Source organism: Pantherophis guttatus, chromosome 4, assembly GCF_059756535.1.
Source record: "Pantherophis guttatus breed Tessera chromosome 4, ASM5975653v1, whole genome shotgun sequence".
Classification (NCBI taxonomy): domain Eukaryota; kingdom Metazoa; phylum Chordata; class Lepidosauria; order Squamata; family Colubridae; genus Pantherophis; species Pantherophis guttatus.
Genome location: NC_142066.1, coordinates 11,589,135 through 11,608,231, shown reverse-complemented (window position 1 = coordinate 11,608,231; position 19,097 = coordinate 11,589,135). Strand labels below are relative to the sequence as shown.

At 42.0% G+C, this 19,097-nt stretch overlaps 1 protein-coding gene across 1 annotated transcript in view; it reads left to right on the top strand.

Annotated features, from left to right (window-relative positions):
• Window positions 1-18,636, top strand: part of LOC148113722 (long-chain fatty acid transport protein 2-like) — a 31,341-nt gene extending 12,705 nt beyond the window's left edge. Inside the window, exons 5-10 of the mRNA XM_087891746.1 lie at window positions 1,760-1,954; window positions 3,116-3,206; window positions 7,195-7,393; window positions 15,996-16,093; window positions 17,328-17,458; window positions 18,375-18,636. Coding sequence (XP_087747872.1) covers window positions 1,760-1,954; window positions 3,116-3,206; window positions 7,195-7,393; window positions 15,996-16,093; window positions 17,328-17,458; window positions 18,375-18,551 — 891 coding nt within the window. The 3' untranslated portion in view covers window positions 18,552-18,636. The remainder of the gene's footprint in view (window positions 1-1,759; window positions 1,955-3,115; window positions 3,207-7,194; window positions 7,394-15,995; window positions 16,094-17,327; window positions 17,459-18,374) is intronic.
• Window positions 18,637-19,097: the final 461 nt, after the last annotated feature.

Sequence of the window (19,097 nt, the reverse complement as noted above, 5' to 3'; positions counted from 1 at the left end):
TTAGATCCTAAAAAGCTGTCATGTGTGTACCCTAATATTCAGCCAAAATGTTGGAGATGTGAATGTTTGGATGCTACGTATTATCATGTTTGGTGGACCTGTAGGAAAGTTAAGGCTTTTTGGATAAAAATATGGTGGGTCATGCAGAATGTTTTGAAGAAAAAAATTCAATTTTCTCCACAATTGTTTTTATTGGGAATAGTTAAGGGTTTTACACGGGGTGAAATAAAATTAATATTGTATATGATAACAGCAGCAAGATTGTTGATAGGTAAATATTGGAAGAATGAAGCTTTGCCTACTATCGAGGAATGGACTTTGAAGATGGCCAGTTTTGCAGAGATGGCGAAGATTTCAGCATATTTAAAAGATTGTTCACAAGAGACTTATGAATGGGAATGGAAAAGGTGGATAGAATATGTTCAGAACAAATACCAAACTAGAAAGTACCAAATAGCTTTTATTTGAAAATAATGTATTAGAAATATCTTAATGTAAAGAGATAAAGAGGGAAAATAATATAGGGGGAGGGATGGGTTCAGGTATATATATCAGTATTATTAGTTATGAGTACATAATAGGGAAGTCTGGGGGGGAGGGTTAGGGAGGGTTAGGGAGGATGGGAAGTTTGGGGAGGGAGGTGGGGGGGTGAAAAAAGGGGTGAAAATGTAATTGTAAAACTTTTGCAATAAAAAAAAAAAAAGTTAATAGTAAGGTATTACCCAGAATTTGAAAACCAAACCTGTGATTGTTGACATGGATTTCTATCTGTTTAAACTAAAGGCATCATAACTACATTAGTGGCCAAAATTGTGGAAACCTTTTTGGAAAAGTGAATTTTTGAGGTTTGATGGCTAATAACACCACTTTTTTTTTGTTTTTTTGAGTTTCAAGATGATCATATTCAACTGCTGGAATGGCCTGGGAATAGCCCAGACCTTAACCCAATTGAAAATCTATGGGGCCGACTAAAGAAACTTGTTAGTCAGAACGACCTAGCAATAAAACCCAGTTAATAGAAGTAAAGATACAATACGAAAAGCAGGTTTTCCAATGTGGTAGTAAATACAAGCAAAACACAAGCAGAGGAGAGGAGTTTCAGTTTCTGTTTTAGTTTTAGTTTCAGAACAGCATGCAGCTTTAGTACAGAACAGTTGAGCTGAGCCATACCCAGGCTCCTTACTGTCTCCTTGTTGCTCACACAGCAAATACTGTTTCAATTTCCAAACAGCCCTCAATTCTCTCACACACTGACAGGACGCTAGCCAGATAAATACCGATGGAGGCTGGTAGGTTACCCAACTAAGTATTGACATGGTGGTAATTTTTGTATATCTCATTTTTTCTATTTGTTTCACTTTTCTTCTTTATACTGTAACTGCTATTCTAATAGCAAATCCTTCATAAAAGTTATTGCATTACATTCTTGATTAAATTATCTTTCCATTGATATATAATTTTATGGTACTACTCCACCCCCCCCCCCAAAAAAAGTGGTGTTATTAACTAGTTGTAGAAAATACACTTTTCCCAAAAGTTTCCCCAATTTTGGCCACTACTGTATGCAACTGTAGTCTGAAATAGGTAAAGTTTCCTCATAGATTTGATAAACTAATTGTAAACAATCTTTATGGACTGCCACTCCTTCCCACCATCTTGTAGGATGTTCTTCAAGCAATCTCTTAAAAAAACTTGGTTTGCTGCATAATACAGTTTTTATTTTGGAGAACTCTAATTTCCTTGATATCTCACCTTGCAGAGGGACAATGACCGTGACCATAGGGTGAGAATGGCCATTGGCAATGGGATGCGACTTGAGGTTTGGAAGGAGTTCCTGAATAGGTTTGGACCCATCAAAATCGTCGAAGTTTATGGAGCTACAGAAGGAAGTGGTGGATTCATGAATTATGCAGGAAAAGTTGGAGCAGTGGGAAGGACCAATTTCTATATTAAGGTAATGAGAAGAAAATATCTGGGCCACTTCTAGCCACTTAGACCTCTAGCCTGTATAGACATAGAAATATAGGGTCAAAAATTATATATTTAGAACTATTTGAAATGTAATTGGAGTATTTTAAGAAAAAGACATACCTAACCCTAACCTTAACCCCAACCCCACCCCCAACCCTAACCCTAACCCCAATGCCAACTCCAATTCCAACTCCAACTCCAATTCCAACTCCAACTCCAACTCCAACTCCAACTCCAACTCCAACTCCAACTCCAACTCCAACCCCAACCCCAACCCCAACCCCAATCCCAACCCTAACCCTAACCCTAAAGAACTATAGATATGTTGAGGCTGGGTGTGACAAGGAGTGGCTGAGAGGGGAGAGGCTGGGCGAAGCGTCCCTTGACATGAGTGACATTGAGTTAGCCACACCCACTCAGTCACATGACCACTCAATCACATGCCCACCCAGCCACATGCCCACCAAGCCACATGCCCACCAAGCCACGCCTGCCAAGCCATGCCCGCAGAACCGGTTGTTAAAATATTTGAATCCCACCACTGGGTTTTCATGCATAAGGTGGGACTAGAATTCACAGTCTCCCGGTTTCTAGGCCAGCACCTTCACCACTACATCAAAAGGTGAGGGTGGGATGCAGTGGTGGGATCCTGCTGGTTTAACAACCGGTTTGGTAATTGCGCAGTTTAACGAAAACTTACCTTCCACGTTACTGCTGGGGAGTAACAAAGGTGAGGCGCGGCAATCCGCTCTGCCATGTGAATCAGCTGAGAAGTTATAGGTCAGTAAAGCGGGAGGGTGGGCCCACCTGGTCATCGTAGCAAACTGGTTCACTCCCAGCTGATTGTCGGAGCTACCGATTCATACAAACTGGTAGAATCCCACCCCTGATGGGATGCCTGATGGAAGTGCATGTCCTCTTGCCTGTGACAAAAAACCTGAGAAACATCTGTCCAAACATATCTACTTCTCTGCCTCCCTACATGACAGGTTTGTTCAGAGGATAAAGGGAGAGGCTTTAGCTCTGCAGGGTTTAGCTGGGCCTCTTTATCCAGCATGAAGTTCCTTTTGCTCATCAAACCCATATAAACCTGTCATTCGTGCCTGTCCGGGGCTCATATTTCCACTTGTCTGTTCAATTTCAGAAATTTCTTAACTATGAATTTCTGCAATATGATGTGGATGCAGATCAGCCTGTGAGAGATGAGAAGGGGCTCTGTATACGAGTGCCTACAGGTATGTTTTCTAAAACAGATGAACAAAAAAGAAAACGAGACACACTTAAGATAAATCAGACTTTACATTGTCAAGAATTCACCCCGTAGAAAGAGATACGGCTTCAGTGTAATCGTTTCAAACCTGCTCCTCCAAATCAATTGAGCTTCAGGAAAAAACTGTTCTTGTGTCTAATTGTTCTGGTGTGCAGTGCTCTATAGTGCCATTTTGAGGGTGGGAGTTGAAACAGCTTATGCCCAGGATGTGAGGGGTCTGTAAATATTTTCACAGCCCTCTTTTTGACTCATGAAGTATACAGTTTATAGTTTACTTTATTGTCACTGCACATGGTACAATGCCGTCTTCAGTGTACACTATAACTATAAAAATAAAAACACAAACATACTTCCTTTACCTTCTATATAATTGAAATTGAAAACCCGATATTGCACTATTCCGTAGAGTTCAATATGGCTATTGCCCTGGGATAGAAGCTGTTTTTCAGCCTATTTGTCCTTGTCTTTATTGACCTGTACTATCTGCCAGATGGTAATAGTTCAAAAAAAAGAAAAGGGGGGGGGTGCCCAAGATGAGATGGATCTTTAAGAATGGTTTTGAACTTAAATCCCAGGCAACATCAGGTATATGGCAGAGTTTCCCAACCCTTCTGGCTTTGCAGACCGGCAGGGGAGGAAAAGGGGATGGTTCTACATGAGTGGCCATAACACGCATGTGCAGCTTCATTTGTGTGAGCAGCATGCACACATGTGCCCGCTGTTCACGCAAATGGAGCACACACGCACGTGCTCTCCCATTGTTCAAGCAAGTGGAGATACATGCATATGCTCACCCAATGCTTCCATAGCCCAGTTGCAAACAGGTCATGTGTTGTGGCCCGTATGCGGCCTGTGCGACTGGTGGCTGATTTGGACAATGAGGAGGCTGGTGTGGTGCTGTGCCAGCAGCCTGTGCAGCTGGCACTCGAGTCAGACAATGAGGCTGGAGAAGCTGTGGTACCAGAGGCAGAGATTCAGCCAGGGCCTTCAGAAGCTCCCTTAAGTGAAGAGGACGAAGAGGAGGAGTCTCTTCTGGATGCATGGGCACGCAGAGCTGCCAAAAGGCAGGAGTGGCTCCTCAGGAGGAGGTCTTCTCAAGAGTAAGGCTTGGGACTAATTGGCCAATCCCTTAGTCTATTTAAGGAGGAATGCCAACTGAAGCAATTTGCAGGGAACAACTTTGTTCACTCTCCTTTGTGCCTTCCTTGATCTTAGTTCTTTGCAAATTGCTTCTGGGCTTTCTGCCAGTAAATAAGATTAGTAAGATTAAGATTATTTATTCTTTGGATTCTTGTAGGCTGTTAAGAAAGTTAATTAACAGCCTTTGTTTGGAAAAAAAAACTTACTTAATTTAGTAAACTAAGGTTTGTACAGACTTTGTGTGTGCTGTGTTCTTTGAGATCCATAGCTGGGGCAGAACATCATGGCCCATTAGCAGGCTGTAGCTTGGGAATTGGGGACCCCCTGGTCTATGTCATTTCGTAATATGATATATTATTAAAAGAAAATTCACACATCCATTTTTCTTTAAAAAAACAAACTTTTTAAAAAAAGTTTCTAAAACTTTCACTGTTTAGGAGACCATGTGTAAAAAATATCAAGCTGGCAGCTGTGATTGTGCAATCAAAACCTTAACCCTTTTAATATTTACTGAGGCATGTGAGTTTTGATCATGATATTGCAGCCAATCCAGTGGTGGTGTTCAGCCGGTTCGCACCGGTTCAAGCGTTATTGTTGTTAAATTACCCCTGCTATCAAAGTGGATCCTGGGTGTTGTGCTGACTCCAATGGAGAAACGGGCAACGCAGCAGCCGGCATGAGGGAAGGAGGAGGCTTCTTTCCCTCCTCCTTCCTTTGTGCCAGCCGCTCCGTTGCCCATTTCTCCATTGCAGTGCAGTGCCCAGGATCCACTTTGATGTGGAGGGGTGTGTGTAATTTAACAACCAGTTCACCCAAGGTCAGGTTGGCCATTGTGGGAGGCTCATCCCTCATGTGTGGCAGAGCTTGAGGATGGGGATGGGCCATGCCTCCCACAATAGTCAACCTGTCTTTACAAAACTGGAATTACAAACTGAGGAAGAAATTGTTGTGACCTAGGCCCAAGTAGCTATTACCAGACATATTCAGTCCTAAACAAACATATTTATTGGAACAGCTGAAAATTACTTCATTCTCAGCTTAATCCAAATTAATTCCAAAACCAATTCTTCATAAACAGTCCTTCGGCCTTATCAACAGCCTTTGTCTCCTTTGGAACCCTGTTTTTGGCCTAGTAGGCCTCCCTGCAGCCTCCTGGGAGCAAAAATGGGCCATAGGGGGGCATGCCGCATCACCCCGCACCCTGTTTTTGGCCTAGTAGGCCTCCCTGCAACCTACTGGGAGCAAAAATAGGATGTGGGGGGATGCGCCACAACTCCCATGCCCCATTTTGGGCCTAGTAGGCCTCCCTGCAGTTATAACCCATAATGCAATGCATGCACAACCCCACCCCCCCATGCGCACCCCACCCACCTGTGCATGCACATGCATTTCTTGTATGTGCTCCGCACCCTCTCATGCACAGCTGGCTGGGGGGAGGTACGAGCGCATGTGTGGTGGAGCTGGGCTGGGGTGATGGCTCACGTGCCCGCAGAGAGGGCTCTGTGTGCCACCTGTGGCAGGCATGCCATAGTTTCGCCATCCCAGAGATAGCCTATCCCAGTGATGGCTAACATTTTTGCCATCGCGTGCCAAAAGTGGGGGAGCATGGGGGGGGTCACATGCATGCATGCCCATACCCATAATTCAATGCCCCCACATCCCGCCCACGCTCCCCCTGCTTTTGGCCCACAACGGCAAAAAGCCAGAGGCTTTCTTGGAGCCTGGAGAGGGTGAAAACTGCTGCCCCCACCACCACCCCGAGGCCCTCTGGAGGCCGGAAATGGCCCATTTCCCGACTTCAGTCAGCCCAGAAGGCCTGTTTTTCACCCTCCCCAGGCTCCAGAGGCTTTCTTGGAACCTGGGGAGGGTGAAAACAGCTTCCCCCACCCAGTGGTGGGTTCCTCCCGGTTCGGTCCGGTTCAGCCGAGCCGGTAGCGGTGACAATATGACGTCACCGAACCGGTTCTCCCCCCCACCCGCCCTCCCACCCCTCCACCCACCCACGTTATTCTTACCTTTTATTTGGTCCCACCCCCAATCTATTGCTGCCTCCTGAGTCCCAGCTGATGACTAGAGGGAAAAAAACTGTTTAAACTCTTGCCGCGGGGCTTCAAAGGGCCGTCCTACAGCTGATCAGTGTTAAAAGGAAACAAATGAGTCGGGTCGTAAGTGTGAGGACTGGTCGTAAGTGTGAGGACCTTCCAGAAATGATTCTGACCAGCTAGCCACACTTACCTAGTCACATGACCTCCAAGCCACACCCACAAAATAAGCCATGCCCACAGAACCAGTAGTAAAAAAATTTAGAACCCACCCCTGCCCCCACCCCTCCGGAGTCCCTCCAGAGGCTGGAAATAGTCCATTTCCTGACTTCCAGTGGGCCCAGAAGGCCCAAAATCAGCTGGCTGGCACCCGCACGGACACTGGAGTTGAGTTAGGCCAATACTTGCTCTGATATGGCTCTGCGTGCCACCTGTGGCACCCATGCCATTGGTTCGCCATCACGGGCCTATCCATTCAAGACAGAGCATAAATCAACAATCCATTCATATCAACCGATAGTCACACTCCTTTTGGACACATTGGATGATGATGATGTCATGAGGATACAGTGCAAAAAGGTTGCTAGCACATACTTATGCTGAAGTGAGGAAAGTGCAAGCGAGAAAAGGCTGAGGATTATAACTCGCTTTGTCTTTTGGGAAGTTATTAGCAGCTGATGATTGGAAGATCGGATAATCCTTATTTAGAGGTGCTATTGGTTCTTTGTTGTGAGACCACTTGATTCCACTTGATTCCCTTTTGATGTCTAGGACAGGCAGGCTTACTGGTGATGAAGATAAGTAAGACAGTCCCATTTGACGGCTATGCAGGAGATCATGGAAACACAGAGAAGAAAATTCTGCGTAATGTCCTGAAGAAAGGAGACAGTTATTTTAATACCGGAGATCTTTTGAGGGAAGACCAGGAAGGTTTTATCTATTTCCATGATCGGGTGGGAGATACTTTCCGGTGAGTCTCACTATTCATTTAGTTGCTAAATTGGATCTGTAGTTTTGCTTGTCTGAAGTAAGATACTGAATGGGGACAGGATTCATTTGTGTTCACTGATACTTTATGACTTTTTATTGCTGTTAAAAATTTGACTGAGGACAGTACTGTTCAAAGATAGAGACCCAGTTTGGTTTAATGGTTAAGAGGCACCAAGTTAGAAGCCGGCTGGGTGACTCTGGGTCAATCACGCTATCTCAACCCATTGAGAGAGTTTGTTGATCAATACTTGGTTGATCCCCTCAAAAATGTGGATCCTGCACAGGGGTGGGATTGAAAATTTTTTAGGATCCGGTTTTCTGCCCGGTTGCTGAGGGGGCGTGGCCATGGGGGCATGGCCTAGTTGGCTTCCTCACCATGGCGGGAGGGTGACAATTTTGCCCTCCCCAGGCTCCAGAGGCCTTCCTCAAGCCTCCTGGAGGGCAAAAACAGCCTCCCTGGGCGCCAGAAGCCCTCCAGAGGCTGGAAACGGGCCCATTTCTGGACTTTTGGTACTTCCGGTAGGGCTATTTTTTGCCCTCTGCAGGCACTGTAGGCTTTCCTCGAGCCTTCACGAGGGCAAAAACAGCCTCACCTGGGCTCCTGAAGCCTTCCGGATGCCAGAAATGGGCCCATTTCCAGACTTCCAATAGTTCCAGTAGGTCTATTTTTCACCTTCCCAGAGCCTCTGCATGGGTCCTGCACTTACCTGGCACCCAAAATGGGGCACATGGAGACTCCTGGGAGGGCAGGGCAAAGTCAGCCAGTCCCTGCAACTACCGGTTCATCAAACCAGATTACAATTAACTTCCGGTTTTCCCGAACTGATCCAAACTGGCTGAATCCCACCTCTGATCCTGCACCTGTTGGAAAATGGAGGAGGAGGAGGAGGGGGAGGAGGGGGAGAAGGAGGAGGAGTTCAAAGATGCTGGCTAATCCTTAGATAACTAATCTAGGATTTTGATTCAATTATTATTTATTATTTTATTCAATTTGTATACCACCCTTTTCCTAGTGGACTCAGGGTTAGGGTTAGGGCTAGAACCGGTAGTTTAGCCAGAACTAAAACACATACCAATACAAAATTTAAAATTATTAAAAGAATTACATAACTGCCCCAATTTAAAACAATTCAATTAAAACCCAATGACAATTTAAAAACTAAAAAACTAAAAAAGACTAAAAAAGGGGGAGGGGGTTCACGCCAGCCCTGCTTGATGGAAAAGAAAAGTTTTCAGGACACGGCAAAAGACCCGGAGATCCGATATCCTTCGTATCTCCGGGGGCAAATCATTCCAGAGGGCAGGAGCTGCCACAGAGAAGATCCTCCCCCTGGGGGTCACCAGCCGACATTGCCTGGCTGACGGCACCCTGAGGAGTCCCTCTCTGTGGGAGCGTACTGGTCGGTGGGAGGCTATTGGCAGCAGAAGGCGGTCCTGCAAATACCCAGGTCCTATGCCATGGAGTGCTTTAAAGGTGGTAACCAACCACCTTTATTTGGTTCATGAAATATCCAATATGAATCACATCTCTGCTTTGAATAATTTCAAAGCAGAAACAAAATCATCCCTAAGAACTCTAAAGAACCAAATTATTGCTATTCTACAACAATACACTATACTGCTGTGTTTAGAGGGTATGAACCAACTCCCAGAATTCCCCAACCAGCATACATCATAAAGTTGCTAGGATTGAAAAATACTCTATAAATCGTAGTGAATTCCAAAGTACAACTGAACAATAACCCTACAACCCACCCACCCCCTATCTATGGCACCAACCCATACAGGGCATTGATGATGGTCCCAAGTCTGGTAATAATTGTCTGCAAGGAAACAAGCAAGCTCAGAGAGCACTAAAACCTAACATTTCAACCCTGAGCTGCATATATTCTTTTTCTAATGGATAACATATTTTGTTAGATTTTATGTGATGGTGACCTAATCCATGCTTATATTATAATTAATCAATGGTTTATTCCATTAACATGGTTAACAAAGTAATTATCACTGTTATTTTCTTTTAACCCTCTGTCAGTCATGGGCATTTATTCACACAAACATTATTTACTATGCATGAGTGCAGTGGTGGGATTCAGCTGGTTCGGACCGGTTCGGACAAATCGGATGCTAGTTTTAATCTTGTTTGCCGAACCAGTAGTTGTAAGGACTGGCTGACCCTGTCCATGCCTCCCCACCCCTCCCAGGAGTCTCCACACTTTTAGATGCCAGGTAACTGCAGGGTCTGTGCGGAGGCTCTGGGAGGGCGAAAAATGGGCCTACTGGAAGTTCCAGAGGTCCAGAAATGGGCCTGTTTCTGGCCTCCGGAGGGCCTCCGGAGCCCGGGGAGGCCATTTTTGCCCTCCCTGAGGCTCGACAAAAGCCTCCAGAGCCTGGGGAGGGCAAAAAAGGGCCTATTGGAAGTACTGGAAGTCCAAAAATAGGCCTGTTCCCGGCCTCTGGAGCCCAGAGAGGCTGTTTTTGCCCTCCCAGAGGCTCAAGCAAACTGCCCATCCAGCAACCGGGCAGAGAACCAGTTGCTAAAATTTCTGAATCCCATTCCTGGCTGAGTAACCATAGTAAATAACTTCCTCCATTGTTAGGAATTCTCCCTATGCTTGCTAGCAGGCTCATCCCCTTGAGTTTACCTCAGTGTGTTAAGTAACATGTTCCCCTGGTCACAAACCCAGAAATAAATTGTCAGATATAAATGCCTTATTCTCCAATGTGTAAATAGTGTACAGACAGGGTATCAGGGGTTAACTTATTCTTCACTTCTTAATGTATTCATAATTCACCACTCCCACATATAGCTCCACCCATTGTATATATAAGGAGCTACCTACACCATTTCCCCCGCTTCTATCTGTGAATATTCAGTGAATATAGAATGCCTAATGTAAATAAAAGAATATATAGTTAAATCTTTAACTCTTGTTGATCTTATTGAGTCTGATCCTGAAAATATTGCAACAAACTGGTAGCAGAGGATGGTTAATTGACTCAATAAAAAGCTTTAAAATGTCTAAGAAAGATAGGCCCAACACCAGGGCCTACAGCAAAGAAATGGAAATGGAACAAGAAATAATCAACGAATCCACGAATGCAATTTCGAGAGAATCCGAAGAATACACCACTGAAGACGAAGAAATAATTGATGACCAGGAGGAAATCGAAATAGAAAATAACGAACTCAGGTCAGAGATATTAAAACTATTAAAAAGCCAGAAGAATGATGAAAGCCTCATCGCGAACCTCCAAGATATGCTAAAGAACAGCGGAGCAGCGAGAGAGAAAAACATCACCAATGAAAAACCCAAAGATCCAAAAATAGTGAGTAATATGACTGCGGAGAAAATCATTACAAAAAAGAAAAACGATGATCCCGCGCAAAAATTTGAATGGCGGCCATCTTGGTTTCAACCGGCCTCCAAGATGAACGAAGAAGAGCCAATCAGCAATCTCAATTCAAAATTTCTGGCGCGAAAAATATTATCGGACAACGAAAACGAAAAGGAAGATTCAAACACCTCAGAAGAATCAGAACCAGAAAGCGAGGAAGATCCAACAAAACATCAAATAAAATCAGCGATGAAAACGCTCTTTGCTGCATTTGGGCCAAAACTGAAAATTACTAAAAAGACACTAAAAAAGCGAACGAGCAAGCCGATGCCTCAAGACCTGCCCGCTCCCATCCTGACTACTAGAGCGCTGACGCCGGAACCCAGAGAGCCCTGCCGATACCGCCCTACGCCGCAGACCGAAGCAAGCACCAACGCTTTCAATAGAAGAGGAAGAACAGCCACCATCGCCAGAACCCCCAAAGTCGAACCAGAGACCGACTCATCTGAAGAGGAGCAGAGCGAGCGGGCCGCAATGAGGAGAACCTTCCACGACGACGCCGAAGAAGAAATGGGCAACGCGCATGCGCGAAACTACGCTGACGATCCGGGAAGACATGAACAGGAGAGAAGATCATGCAGACTCGTAGCGAGCATCCCCATGCCGTTTTGCAATTTTCTGCATTTACGAGACCACGGACTACCTCAGGTTGTAAGTAATGGACCCAATAATGTCGGAAATTTACCCAGTGACTTCCCAAAACTAAGGGTTGATGGCATTAATTTACAAGAATGGTATCAACAGCTCCAGGTTGTCTTTATGAAGGAAAACTTACTGTTTTTTATCACTAGTCCCCCAAAAAGACCTTGGACACTAAAAATAGATTGTTTACACCATAGAGCTTTTTTCTTAATAATATCTAGTGTGTCTCCTGCAATGTATCACAGCATTAAGCCAAATTTGACTGTTTCAGAAATTATTCAATGCATGTTTAATTTGTTTCACAGTGACAGTGTAGCCACCACCACAAGGATATCTAAAGACTTCTTTTCATCTAGGATAAAACCAGGGGTTTCCATAAGTGAACATTTAATATCTTTGAACAAAATAAGAGCTGAACTGCATTTGAGGGGGGAAGTGATTTCAGACCAAACAATGAAAAGTGTCATTATCAACTCACTTGACCCATCATGGGACAATTTTATGTCACATTTAGACACAATCAATCTAGGGTATTTATCCATAGAAAGTCTATCTAACAAATTGATAACAGAAGATAATTCTAGAAGGAATCGTTCTAACAATCACACAGAACATAAACCATATAGGAAAGTAGCTTTCCAAGAAAAATATAGTGGAACATTTAAATGTCATAATTGTGGATCCAGGGAACACAATAGAAGAGATTGCCCAAAATTCTTAAAAGAAAGATATAGATCAGAATACAGAAACAAATACGATTATAGACAGCCTTCTATAGAAAGGCATAGATATAGGAGCCCACCAAATCACAGAGAGAATAGAGGGGGCAGAGACAATTCAAAGGATAGAAAGTCTGGTTCACTGAATGGATTAAATAAACAAGACAACACTAACACACAACAAAGTGAGAACAATAATTGGCTTATTGATTCTGGAGCAACTAATCACACCACTAATAACAAAAGTATATTGTCTTCATTTGCAGAAGATAAATTTGTAATTAAGGTAGCTAACCAAGAAAAGGTTCAAGTATTAGGTAGAGGAAATGTAACCTTGCCTGGTTTAGGAAAAATAGAGGGGGTATTACTAATACCTGAAATACCTCATAACATATTAAGTGCCATAAAACTAAGCAGAGATTCTGACATTAACATTGTCTTTTCAAAAGGAAAGGCAACTTTGGAAAAGAATAAAATAAATGTAGGCACTGTGGTGACTAAAGGAGGACTACCTTACCTAATAACAAAAGAAAAATGGTTACATAACATTGATTCAAATATGGAAGATTGTATTGAAATAGATGATGAGAATGTTAGCAACAGTGACAATGATGAATGTAAAATATCTCATGATCACACAGATGCACACAACGATAAGAAGCCAAAGATAGGTAAACCAATTCATGATGAGTGTGCTCACATATTGCATAGGAAGTTAGGACATGCCAGTTTTCCTGTAGTGCAAAAAATGACTGAACACGCAGAAGGTGTTAAAATAAAGAATTGTGAAAATTATCTGGAATGCTCAGTATGTAAATCTACAAAACTAAAAACTAGTCCCAGGCCAAGAAAATCTACCAGATCAACTAACAAAATTTTTGATTTAGTACACATGGACTTAGTTGGTCCATTAACTCCATCAATCACTTATAGGAAACGTTACTTCCTGACAATAGTGGACGATTATAGCCGCTATGGATTTGTTTACACACTAAAACACAAAGATGAAACATTTCAAAAATTTAAAGAATTTTACAAACGCATAGAAACACAACACAACATCAAAATAAAACAAATTATGACAGACAGAGGATGCGAATTCATGTCTAAAGAATTCTCGCAATGGTTAAAAGACAAAGGAATGTTACATTACACATCTAGTCCATTTTCTCCGTTCCAAAACGGGATTGCAGAGAGAAAAAATTCCACATTACAAACCATGATTAGATGCACATTGGAAGATGCTGGCTTAAGCAAACAATTCTGGTCAGAAGCCTTACATTATTCAAATTACACACAAAATAGAACATGGTCCAGCATTATAAATAAGACACCATATGAAGTGATGTATAATAGAAAACCAAAATTAGCACACATGCATATATTTGGAGTCACAGCAGACGTACACATACCTAAACAATTAAGAAGAAAGGGAGAAAATGTGTCCAGGAGACTCAGATTCATGGGATATGAGACCGGCACTAAAGGATACAGATTCATTGATAGTAACAACAAATTTATAGTCTCCAGAACAGCTGTGTTCCATGAACAAGCTAACTGGTCTAAATTACATCTTAATGAGATATTCCCAAATAAACATGAAGATACAAAATCTCATGAGAAAGGGACTATAGAAAAACAAAATATCAACAAATATAAAAACAAAACCAAAACTTGGACAAATAGCCAACTCAAAATAAAGACAGATACACTAACAAAAAAGGAAGCAAGATATTTGCATGATAACGATAGTAAACCAGAAAAAATCATTAGAAACACCAGAAATCAAATGCCAAATAAATACAAGGATTATGTAATGCACATGAATGGTGAACCAACAACACCCAATACATACGAGGAAGTGTTAAAACTTCCTCACGAAGAAAAAGAAAAATGGGAATTAGCAATGAAGAAAGAGATGGAAAGTTTACAAGGACTAAATGTATTTACACCTGCATCTGCACCTAAAGATAAGACAATTATTGGTACCAGATGGATATATAAAATTAAGAATTTAGAGGGAGGAAATACTCTATACAAAGCTAGATTAGTTGCACAGGGTTATGCACAGAAATATCCAGAGGACTATACTGACACGTATTCCCCCACTGTAAGAACAGAGAGTGTCAAAACAGCTCTAGTGGTAGCTTCAGCACTCAATCTAGATGTATTCCAGTATGACATACAGACTGCGTACCTACACGCAAAATTAGATAAAGAAATATACGTGAGAGCACCTCATAGTCCATACACAAACAAAAATGAGACTTGGTTGTTAAACAAGAGTTTATACGGGCTAAAACAATCTGGTAAACGGTGGTATGATTGTTTAGTAAAAGTACTTAAGACCATGGACTTCAACGCTACCACTGCTGATAATTGTTTCTTTGTCAAGAGGGGTGATGATTACATTGAATTTGTATTGATTTATGTGGATGACATTTTATACATAGGAAAACATAAGGAAAGAAGAGAAACTTTTGTAACTAAACTAAATGAACATTTCTCATTGAAATCTTTAGGCAAGGTAAACAAATACCTTGGTGTCCAAATTAATAAGACAAAAAGGGGATTCAAACTTACCCAGAGAGATAAGATCATAGATCTTTTAAATAAATGCAACTTAAACAATGCCAAACCTTGTGATACCCCTATGCAAACTGACTTTCTAAGGAATTCTGATGAATCTTCTCCCGAGTTCAAGGACAATACATTCTATAGATCAATCATAGGTTCACTCCTTTACATATCTAATTGGACTAGACCGGACATCGCTTTACCACTTAATTTATTATCTAGGCATGTCAGCAAACCAACAATGTACCACTGGGAAGCTGTTAAAAGAATTTTAAGATATTTAAAAGGTACACTAGACTTTTGTTTAATGTTAGAACCTAATGATATTAAAGAACCAAAGCTTATGTGTTATGCAGATGCAGATTGGGCTGGAGACACCTCATGCAGAAAAAGCACATCTGGTTATGTATTTCTCTTAAATGACTGTCCAGTCTACTGGTACACTGGTAAACAAGAACTAGTGGCTACTTCAACAACAGAAGCGGAATATGTTTGTTTATCCAAGGCCGCAAATAATCTTGTATGGTTTAATGATTTAATTTCAGATGTCTGGAAAAAACCTGCTCTGCCTTTTGTTATGCATGAAGACAATAAAGCAGCCATTGAAATATCTAGATCTGATGCCATTGGACAAAGGTCCAGACATATAGATATAAAATTTAAACATGTGAGACAATTATCTCAGGATGGATTTATTAAAGCAGTGCATTGTGACACTTCAGAACAATTAGCTGATATATTAACGAAGCCTTTACCTTCTAAACAACATAAATACTTAACCTCTAAGTTGTATGTTTTGTATTGTCCTGAATCTGAATGTAACTGGTGTTGTATAACGAATCGGCATTTAGAGGGGGATTTGTCAGATATAAATGCCTTATTCTCCAATGTGTAAATAGTGTACAGACAGGGTATCAGGGGTTAACTTATTCTTCACTTCTTAATGTATTCATAATTCACCACTCCCACATATAGCTCCACCCATTGTATATATAAGGAGCTACCTACACCATTTCCCCCGCTTCTATCTGTGAATATTCAGTGAATATAGAATGCCTAATGTAAATAAAAGAATATATAGTTAAATCTTTAACTCTTGTTGATCTTATTGAGTCTGATCCTGAAAATATTGCAACATAAATCTTGTGAGTGAAGCCATCTACAGGAATATCCAAATGCTAAATAATACATTATTAATACATTCTACTGACCCGTGAAAGAAATAAATACCTCCTGTTTTGGCAGTTGGAAAGGTGAGAACGTGGCCACCACTGAGGTTGAGATGACATTGGCAGTTTTGGATATCATTGAGGAAGTCAATGTATATGGAGTACCAGTGCCAGGTGAGTTTGAAACACCTACACACTCTTCTACACACCAGTGGTGGTATTCAGCCGGTTCTATCCAGTTCAGATGAACTGGTAGCGGTGGCTGCAGGAGGCTCCACCCACTGACAAGTTGGCTAGATTATTCATTACCTGTAGTCTGTCAGTTATTTCACATCTGTAAATTGATTGATACAAATCCAAGGTAGAAAAATCTAAGTTAGATAGAATAGAGAAGCAGTCCCATATTTTCTTTCAGTTAGTGCCATCTTGAAGTTTTACCTTGCACTGCAAGTAGACCTGCAATATTATGTGCAACTACTCTTTAGTTACCGTACTTTTCAAAGTATAAGACACACTCCCCCCCCAAAAAAGAGGGTGAAAATTTGGGTATATCTTATACACCTAATGTAGCCAAAAACGTGAGGTATAGAGGCTGCAACGGTCTGTGGCAACCCCTGAAGCCTGGAACAGCTGATTGGGGATATTCCAGGAGGCCAATCCACCCACCAATCAGCTGCTTGTGCTGAATCAGGCTGCAATAATGTGCTAAATCAGGCTGCAATAATGTGCTGAAGCTGACCTGGCTGTTTGCTATTTGCTGCAAGGGCTCAGAGTTTGCAGCAGCAATCACATCCAGAAAGCACACACAAGTAACTGATTCAGCAGGATTCAATAACTTCTCTTTATATATAATACAACACATGAAGTAAATATACAATACCAAAAGCAGGTTTTCCAACGTGATAGTAAATACAAGAAAAACACAAGCAGAGGAGAGGAGTTTCAGTTTCAGTTTTGAGCAGCAGACTAGTTTAGAGCTCAGCACAGACTCAGAGCCATGCCCAGGCTCCTTGCTGTCTCCTTCCTTGTTGCTCACACAGCAAATACTATTTCAGTTTCCAAACAGCCCTCAACTCTCTCACACACTGACAGATGAATACCGATGGATGCTGGTAGGCAGAGGCAGAATTTTGTTTTTCTTATTTTCCTCCCCAAAAACTAAGGTGTGTCTTATACTCTGAAAAATTCGGTACATAACAAAAATGGATATTTTGTGATATGGGAAGTAGCGGGATAAGGCTAAATCATAGCATCAGTCATGATCTGAGCATGAGATATTGTCAGCTTTATGGGGACAGAAGATAGAATGAGGGTCACCGGGCCTAGCAGTAGCAACCAACGATTTTATTATTTTTTTCTATACAACATATATCCTTATTGTCAATTATCCCATTCTGATTTGTTCCAGGGCATGAAGGAAAGATTGGGATGGCAGCCATACGGCTGAAGGATGGGTGCCCCTTTGATGGAAAGAAACTGTTCATGCATACCAAGGATTATCTCCCTAGCTATGCCATACCCCACTTCATTCGTATCCAGGTGAGAAACAGTTGATTTATGCTCTTGCTTACCATTAGAAAAAAAATAACTCAAAACCACATACCTCAGCATCTTAAAGTATAATAGAAGTAGAAGTGCTGATGCCAATCATAATATGAGTGGAAAGGAAATAAATGTAGGTTTGATTTTATTTTTTAAAAAATAATAACAACCATAACTGGAATAAATTATAGTAAGGATTGCTAGTAATGAAAGTTACCAAATGAATCTGCACAGAGTTTCTTTGCTTTAAAAATGCTTTCATTTTATTAAAAAGTAGAAGTACGTCGATGATTTATGAGCTGTGGTGGTGCAGTGGTTAGAGTGCCGTACTGCAGGCTACATCTGCTGACTGCCAGCTGCCCTCAATTTGAGTTTGAGTAAAATGAGGACCCAAATTGTTGGAGGCAATATGCTGACTCTGTAAACTGCTAAGGGTTTCAAGGAAAGCCACCGGAGCTGGGGAGGGTTAAAAACAGGCCTCCTGGAAGTTCCGGAAGTCCAGAAACGGGCCCATTTCTGGCCTCCAGAGGGCCTCCAAAGCCCAAGGGAGGCCATTATCGCCCTCCCAGAGGCTCAAGAAAAGCCTCCAGAGCCTGGGGAGGGTAAAAACAGTCCCTTCATCATGGTGCAGGAGGATGAGTAGGCCACACCCGCCATGGCCACACCCACCCAGTAACCAGGCAGGGAGCCAGTTGCTAAATTTTTTGAATCCCACCATTAAGAAAGTGGTGTGATGGATTTTCTTGTGGGGGAATAACACTTGGTGGGAATCCATCGAACAAATTTCTTTAATTTGTCTCACACTAGGAGAATAAGGGAAGCACTATTCACTAGCTTTGTTAATGAGGCAGGGCAATAGCGAAGGACAAATTCTCATCTCTTTGTTTTCACCGCTGCCTTATTCTTCCTGCAGGAAAAGCTGGAGATCACAGGAACTTTCAAGCAGTGCAAAGCTCAGCTGGTGAGAGATGGATTCAATCCTGCCACCATCAGTGATCCCCTCTTCTTCCTGGATCACTTGGAGAAGAACTACACACCCATGACGGAGGAGATCTACAACTCCATTTTAGAAAAGAAAAGAAAACTCTGAAAGAAGGTTCAAAGAGGAGCATAGCAGTGTTACCCGAACAGCTTGAGAAGTGGCAGGACCTCCGATGGCAGCCACTCATGTTTTGATTTTGCTCAAGAAGGAAAGATCTATGGCCAGAATATTAATTCTTCTTAATGTATTTGTACAGCAGTGGCCAAAATTGTGGAAACTTTTTGGGAAAAGTGTATACACCACTTTTTTGGGGAGGAGTAGTACCATAAAATAATATATCAATGGAAAGATCATTTAATCAAGAATGGTAAAATCTAAAATTTTTTACTACCAGTTCTGTGGGTGTGGCTTGGTGGTGGGGGGTAATGTGACTGGATGGCTTGGTCAATTTTTTTTTTTTTACTTTTAAAACCATTTTTTCTACAACCTCTTTGGTGAAGAGGTTGTAAAAAAATGCTTTCAAAATCCCAGCTGAGTTGCCTGATTTCCAGAAACTTTTTTTCTTTTAAATGCCTCTGACGATCCAAGCTGAGTTGCCTGATCGTCAGAGGCATTTAAAAGAAAAAAAGTCTCTGACGATCAGGCAACTCAGCT